Source organism: Electrona antarctica (genome assembly GCF_951216825.1).
Source record: "Electrona antarctica genome assembly, contig: SUPER_22_unloc_1, whole genome shotgun sequence".
NCBI lineage: Eukaryota > Metazoa > Chordata > Actinopteri > Myctophiformes > Myctophidae > Electrona > Electrona antarctica.
This window is the reverse complement of record NW_027638776.1, coordinates 490,844-499,281: the sequence shown is the minus strand read 5'-3', so window position 1 is coordinate 499,281 and position 8,438 is coordinate 490,844. Positions and strand designations below refer to the sequence as shown.

At 45.0% G+C, this 8,438-nt stretch overlaps 1 protein-coding gene across 1 annotated transcript in view; it reads left to right on the top strand.

The window, feature by feature from the left end:
* LOC306916009 (integrin beta-3-like) overlaps positions 1 to 8,438 on the top strand; it is a gene marked incomplete at its 5' end in the record, with an annotated part of 89,564 nt that overhangs the window by 919 nt on the left and 80,207 nt on the right. Inside the window, 2 exons of the mRNA XM_079530584.1 lie at positions 2,892 to 2,990; positions 3,865 to 3,950. Coding sequence (XP_079386710.1) covers positions 2,892 to 2,990; positions 3,865 to 3,950 — 185 coding nt within the window. The remainder of the gene's footprint in view (positions 1 to 2,891; positions 2,991 to 3,864; positions 3,951 to 8,438) is intronic.

Genomic DNA, 8,438 nt, shown 5'->3' with positions numbered 1-8,438 from the left:
GCTACCACTGCCCTAGCCTGGTGCAGCCAGACTTCATCCGCCCCTAAGGCTACCACTGCCCTAGCCTGGCGCAGCCAGACTTCATCCGCCCCTAAGGCTACCACTGCCCTAGCCTGGTGCAGCCAGACTTCATCCGCCGCTAAGGCTACCACTGCCCTATGGCGCAGCCAGACTTCATCCTCCCCTAAGGCTACCACTGCCCTAGCCTGGCTTCATCCGCCCCTAAGGCTACCACTGCCCTAGCCTGGCGCAGCCAGACTTCATCCGCCCCTAAGGCTACCACTGCCCTAGCCTGGCGCAGCCAGACTTCATCCTCCCCTAAGGCTACCACTGCCCTAGCCTGGCGCAGCCAGACTTCATCTGCCCCTAAGGCTACCACTGCCCTAGCCTGGCGCAGCCAGACTTCATCCTCCCCTAAGGCTACCACTTTCAGAGAGGGCACTTTTGAACAAAAATATCTGATCTACAAGCTTTCAACGCGTCGCACTGCGACGCGTTGAAAGCTTGCAGATCAGATATTTTCGGAGCGCTCAGCACTCTATCTATTGGAGATGCGGTGTAACGACATGGATTTCTAAACAAATTTGTTCAGCACAAAATGCTGCGTTCAAGTTCAGGAGACTTTGGGAAAAAAGCAATTCTCCTGAATGCTAGCCCAGCAATGATGTCATGATGATGTTATGATGACGTCCTCCGATGACTCCAGTGACGTTCAGGACTAGGCCAGATCACAGCCCATATGGGGATGATCTTTACGTCATTTCCAGGACGTCTTCACCAGTTGAAATAATATAGCTTATTCTGGGCCAGATCTGACTAGTTATGATATGACTTAATTTGATCTGGCCACGATCTGACTCTTTCTGATTCATCCTGGGACATTCGTCTTAGTGAGCAGAATTGATGTTGGTTGAAATCAGGTGATATTCTGGGCCAGATCTGACTAGTCTGGTTTGACTTGATTTGGCCTCAATCGAGACGTCACTAATTCGTCCAGGTCCTGACCGTGCTTGCTGGGCTGCCTTCCGGTATGGCGTGGAAAGGCCATACGGCCTCTCCAACACTCTCTGCACGTCCCGCCTGTTCAATTCATCGGAAAATGATGACACTCAATGACAATGAGGGAATGGACGCTGGACGGACTGCTTTCGTCATCAAGAGCTTAAATTGAACCTCAATTTGAACTAGACGGTAAAAACAAAGCATCAGGCCTTTTCAGGTCACAGCTTGTCAACGGCAGTGTTAGACAATAACAAAATACCAGCAGCTCATTATATTGAGCTACAATTACCCTTACGATTTAGAAATGTAGCTGAGCTAAGTGAAAGGTTGACCACAACTTCACAAGATCCTTTAAAGGGCAATTTGAATGCACACTCCTAGGCCTAGCAGGCCTAGAAAACTGTCTGAGGTGCTCACAAAAGCCTGAGTAGACAATACAAGTAGGCTATCGCTGCAGCTCACACAAATCCAACTCTCTTAAACCCATTTTGGGCAGGAACCCCTTTTGGTGTTAGCATCATGTTATGCTTTAGCTATTGAAAAATAGCAGATCTACAAGCTCATAGCGCGCCACCGAGTGGCGCGCTACGAGCTTGTAGATCTGCTATTTTTGAAAAATCGAAGAACCACTGACATAGAAACATAGCTTTTTCAGAAAACTGTCAGGATGTAGAAGACATTTTTAGAATCTGATCTCAGGTCAAAATGGGTTAAAGACTCTGAGCATGCCGGGTGCGCGGTCGGGTCAGTATAACTTTAGAAAAAGTAATCTCTAAAAGAGAAAACACCAGCACTCGCAGACTCTTGTTTTAAGGCACTCTTTTTTTTCTTTTTTTTCTTCTTTTTACTAAGAGTCCACCAGTGCTGGTGTTTTCTCTTTTAGACAATACAATTACCCTGAACATGTTTGAAAGTGAAATAGTGAAAAAGTGGTTATAACCTTCTTTTAAATTAGATGAAACTATGATCCAGTAGATCACAAAGGCTGTGCAGGTAGACCACATGACATGCATGAAAAATATAATTGAATATAAAAACCTTAAAAAAAAAAAAAAAGAAAGGCTCTTGATTGACAGGGGCCTGTCAGCTCAAATCCACAATGAGTTTTCAAGAGTGTTGCGCACAAACATCAGTAGTATTACAAAGTTATATTCAAAAAAATACCAATTCTGTTCCCCCCCTCAATTTCCCATTCCAAGTGGGTTTGTCTTAATGCCAGCACCATTATTCCAAAGCCCTCCTCGGGTAATTTTTTGTTAAACTATTTTCAGAAATTCGAATTGGTGGGTAGATCTTGTTCAGCTGGTCATTGTGAAAGTAGCTCTCAAGTCCAAAAAGTGTAGATCTATAGATCTATACAGTATCCATTCATAGTTAGCACAAAAGTTAAAATATAATAGGTTTATTTTCCTCTGTTATTTGTTTTTGGCTTCAATGTGTAAGGATTATATATACCTAAGGCAATTTAATGTAAATACATTAGCGTTGTCTTACTGAAAATCGCCACGAGGGGGCAGTGCATACCAAAGGAAAAAAAACTCAAACTCTAGTTAAAACCATGTTAACACAGAAAGGCAAAAAATAAACACGTATTAAATCATCATAATAATATTAATAATTATTATTATAATGTAATAGACTAATAGTGCTAGCGGATGCTGCACCTGAAGCGAATGCCCAGCAGCTCCACCCAGTAGCATTAGTCTATAATGTGACTGTAGTCCTCACTATTATAGGGAGGGGAACACTAGAGGACACTTGACTGTATTTGGTGTTGCAGACAGTGTGCGTGAGAGAGAGAGAGAGAGAGAGAGAGAGAGAGAGAGAGAGAGAGAGAGATGATTCCTACCAGAGCTGACTCCACCACCACTGAGACAGTCTTCCATCAGGTGTCCCGTCCAGGATGGGTGCCCTTAAGCAGCTACTCCTCGTGAAGACAATACCGTGGATTTATATTGTACTGTTTAGCGGAATAACAGGTGTTTGTGGTAAGTTTACAAAGTTACTACATTGTGTGTTCATGCCAGGGTACAAATTAAGCCAACTACATTTTCAGTAGCTTTCTTACGACGGACGGTGTCGCTAATTGAAACCCCCCTCGTGCGGTGGAGTATCAATTTAGCTAACTTGAGTCTAAAACAAATAATAGCAGTGCTTTTTCTTTCTATGCCTACTTTATAATGGAAGAAAACAAAACATGCGACTGTTTTAACAAGAAAAACACCGAAATTAAAAATGCACTTGCTTCAGCTGACCTATGCAATCAGTGGATAGGTCTAGTCTACATATGTATTATTTACACTGCTGGCTATGATGATCTGTAATTGGCTATTATGTTTTAATTAAAATCCGGATTATATTTGTAAAGAGGAATTAAGCCTACTAAAATAACTGGCCTGGGCTTTTTTAAATCTTTGTCTCAGCCATTTTTAATTGTATTAATATCCTTAACATAACTGCCTGCCAAAATGCAAGAGTGAGTGATTGGAAATGTGTTCTAAATGTTTAATATAACACAGAATGTGCCCAGTTCTCCCCGCAAATGGCCTACTATAACTATAGCAATTCCTTAAACTGGTGGCTTAATTTGTTTTGCTAACCCATTATGCTCTTGAGGGGGGTTCTATGTTATTTGGAGACTGTTCTGACTAACACTGCTGTGTGTGTGTGTGTGTGTGTGTGTGTGTGTGTGTGTGTGTGTGTGTGTGTGTGTGTGTGTGTGTGTGTGTGTGTGTGTGTGTGTGTTGTGTTGTGTTGTGTTGTGTTGTGTTGTGTTGTGTTGTGTTGTGTTGTGTTGTGTTGTGTTGTGTTGTGTTGTGTTGTGGTGTGGTGTGGTGTGGTGTGGTGTGTGTCACTGCCCAGGCTCCAACGTGTGCACCAGCAGAGGAGTCAGTACATGTAAGCAGTGTCTGGCGGTTCATCCCAGCTGTGCCTGGTGCTTCCAAGAGGTGGGTTGGTTCTCCTTACGGTTGTGTTTCTCTGCCAGCAGGGAGTCAGGAGACAGCAAAAACTGTCCTGATGACCAGGCAGGGATGTGCACACATAGACATCAAAGGGGGCTTCAGCCCTTGCCCTTTGACCCGTCTGTAAAACAACTGCCCTCGCCAGAGGGCAGTTGTTTTGTTGTTGTTTGAGGCCAGAAGTCTCCTGAACTTGGAACGTACCATTTTGCGTTGTTTAGAAATGTCGTTACACCGCATCTCCAGTAGATACAGAGTCCTGGGTTGCGCCCCGAAAATAGCTGATCTACAAGCTCTCAACGTGTCGCAGCGCGACACGTTGAGAGCTTGTAGATCAGCTATGTTCACTATTTTTGTTCAATCTTACAAGATTTCAGCCCCTGCCTCTCTAAACACTCTCGGCACGTCCCTGCTGATGACGCTCTGTCATTGTCCCTAACACAAGGAACAACTTTATGTTGATCTTGTCGTCCTTTAAAGCCAAATGTATGATTGATTTATTGAAGTATTTATTAACAGATTGGAGAATTACAGTACACTTCAAGCACAACTCAATACAAAACTGTTAACTGACACCATAAAGCATTACACGTGTTTACAATAGGGTCCATAGAGACATACAAATATACACTTCTATATAGCCAAAAACAGGAAATCATCATAGAGTAGGTAAAAAGGGGAGAAAAGAAACATATACAGTGAGGGGAAAAAGGGGTGGGTGGTGGATTCGGGTTTTATGGGGGCAGCCGCCCGTAGGTGCCCTTTGAGAGCGGTTTTGAAGGAGTCAAGGGATTCACATGTCTTAATGACTGTTGGTAGGGCGTTCCACATTTTGGTGGCATAGGAGCGAAAATAATTTAGTCCCTTGTTTGTGCCGAATCTGGGTTGCACATGGTTTGGTGAACTCCCTCTGGTGATATGGGTGTGGACTTCGTTGACATTAAGGAAGTATTTAGACAGGTATACATGGGTGTCTGAATGTTGTGGACTAGACCCATTGCAAGATGTCGTCAACCCTAAGGTAGGCCTATAGGTCCCATTGTACAAACAAATGGAACATCTCTGCTCTATACTCATCCTGTGTAGATTTAAAGTGTTGTTAACCTGTAATGAAATTACTGTACTTACTTTATTTTTTGATGATACTCACTGTGGGATATACATCTGCTTGAGCCCTCCATATTTGATCTTAAATGTGTCTCAGAGGAGGGTGGACACTGGACAGTTAAATGTGTCTCAGAGGAGGGTGGACACTGGACAGTTAAATGTGTCTCAGAGGAGGGTGGACACTGGACAGTTAAATGTGTCTCAGAGGAGGGTGGACACTGGACAGTTCCGAAAACCACAGTGAGTGACATAATCGTTGGACGGGCTATTTCAGTATATGAACTTTCCAGGAGAAAAAGGCTGTCGTTTCTATTAGCTTGACGATGTCATTATTAGGGAGGTTTCTGAACTGTCCACAGCCCATCAATGAGACACACTACGGAAATGGTGCCATCTCATAACATTATTGGGAACCAATTACATGAAGATAAGGTTGAAAGTGGGTGCAAGTGCTACTTTAAGATAGTGAATAAAGCGGAATAGGCCTTTTCAGGCCACAACATGTCGACTGCAGTGTAGACAATAACACAATACAGCAGCCTAAGCAGCCAGTGAGCTACAATTACACTTACAATTTAGACATTTTAGCAGAGCTAAGTGAAAAGTTGACCACAAGACCTCTCCCTGAGCACAGTGAGCAGTGGCAGGCACGTCTTTAAAGGGGAAATCCACCCTAGAACTGAATGCAGCTGTAATACAAGAAGGCACTGGAGCAGCTCAGACAATTTAGGCCCTTAGTTTAATAACGGGGTGCAGGTAAAAGGTGACAACGTTTCAATGTTTACGTTACATCTTCGTCAGGTCAGCTTCTGAGATGCACCAGACTGGCCTGCCATAGGCTAGAGGCTGCCTCTCAGATGCACCAGACTGGCCTGCCATAGGCTAGAGGCTGCCTCTCAGATGCACCAGACTGGCCTGCCATAGGCTAGAGGCTGCCTCTCAGATGCACCAGACTGGCCTGCCATAGGCTAGAGGCTGCCTCTCAGATGCACCAGACTGGCCTGCCATAGGCTAGAGGCTGCCTCTCAGATGCACCAGACTGGCCTGCCATAGGCTAGAGGCTGCCTCTCAGATGCACCAGACTGGCCTGCCATAGGCTAGAGGCTGCCTCTGAGATGCACCAGACTGGCCTGCCATAGGCTAGAGGCTGCCTCTCAGATGCACCAGACTGGCCTGCCATAGGCTAGAGGCTGCCTCTCAGATGCACCAGACTGGCCTGCCATAGGCTAGAGGCTGCCTCTCAGATGCACCAGACTGGCCTGCCATAGGCTAGAGGCTGCCTCTCAGATGCACCAGACTGGCCTGCCATAGGCTAGAGGCTGCCTCTCAGATGCACCAGACTGGCCTGCCATAGGCTAGAGGCTGCCTCTGAGATGCACCAGACTGGCCTGCCATAGGCTAGAGGCTGCCTCTCAGATGCACCAGACTGGCCTGCCATAGGCTAGAGGCTGCCTCTCAGATGCACCAGACTGGCCTGCCATAGGCTAGAGGCGCGGTTGGAACTCCCTTCTACATTAAACACTCTGATCTGTCAGAATTACAGAGATACTGAGACACAGAATGAGTGCAATATAGTAAATATATAATGTACGATATTCCTACAGTTACACACATTCAGAGCCAACCAGTGCCCCCGAGCACCTGCCCAATTGCCTTGGCATGGGAAAGTGCCCTTTTTATGCTTACATTATTTTTGTTCAATCTTACAAGATTTCAGCCCCTGCCTCTCTAAACACTCTCGGCACGTCCCTGCTGATGACGCTCTGTCATTGTCCCTAACACAAGGAACAACTTTATGTTGATCTTGTCGTCCTTTAAAGCCAAATGTATGATTGATTTATTGAAGTATTTATTAACAGATTGGAGAATTACAGTACACTTCAAGCACAACTCAATACAAAACTGTTAACTGACACCATAAAGCATTACACGTGTTTACAATAGGGTCCATAGAGACATACAAATATACACTTCTATATAGCCAAAAACAGGAAATCATCATAGAGTAGGTAAAAAGGGGAGAAAAGAAACATATACAGTGAGGGGAAAAAGGGGTGGGTGGTGGATTCGGGTTTTATGGGGGCAGCCGCCCGTAGGTGCCCTTTGAGAGCGGTTTTGAAGGAGTCAAGGGATTCACATGTCTTAATGACTGTTGGTAGGGCGTTCCACATTTTGGTGGCATAGGAGCGAAAATAATTTAGTCCCTTGTTTGTGCCGAATCTGGGTTGCACATGGTTTGGTGAACTCCCTCTGGTGATATGGGTGTGGACTTCGTTGACATTAAGGAAGTATTTAGACAGGTATACATGGGTGTCTGAATGTTGTGGACTAGACCCATTGCAAGATGTCGTCAACCCTAAGGTAGGCCTATAGGTCCCATTGTACAAACAAATGGAACATCTCTGCTCTATACTCATCCTGTGTAGATTTAAAGTGTTGTTAACCTGTAATGAAATTACTGTACTTACTTTATTTTTTGATGATACTCACTGTGGGATATACATCTGCTTGAGCCCTCCATATTTGATCTTAAATGTGTCTCAGAGGAGGGTGGACACTGGACAGTTAAATGTGTCTCAGAGGAGGGTGGACACTGGACAGTTAAATGTGTCTCAGAGGAGGGTGGACACTGGACAGTTAAATGTGTCTCAGAGGAGGGTGGACACTGGACAGTTCCGAAAACCACAGTGAGTGACATAATCGTTGGACGGGCTATTTCAGTATATGAACTTTCCAGGAGAAAAAGGCTGTCGTTTCTATTAGCTTGACGATGTCATTATTAGGGAGGTTTCTGAACTGTCCACAGCCCATCAATGAGACACACTACGGAAATGGTGCCATCTCATAACATTATTGGGAACCAATTACATGAAGATAAGGTTGAAAGTGGGTGCAAGTGCTACTTTAAGATAGTGAATAAAGCGGAATAGGCCTTTTCAGGCCACAACATGTCGACTGCAGTGTAGACAATAACACAATACAGCAGCCTAAGCAGCCAGTGAGCTACAATTACACTTACAATTTAGACATTTTAGCAGAGCTAAGTGAAAAGTTGACCACAAGACCTCTCCCTGAGCACAGTGAGCAGTGGCAGGCACGTCTTTAAAGGGGAAATCCACCCTAGAACTGAATGCAGCTGTAATACAAGAAGGCACTGGAGCAGCTCAGACAATTTAGGCCCTTAGTTTAATAACGGGGTGCAGGTAAAAGGTGACAACGTTTCAATGTTTACGTTACATCTTCGTCAGGTCAGCTTCTGAGATGCACCAGACTGGCCTGCCATAGGCTAGAGGCTGCCTCTCAGATGCACCAGACTGGCCTGCCATAGGCTAGAGGCTGCCTCTCAGATGCACCAGACTGGCCTGCCAT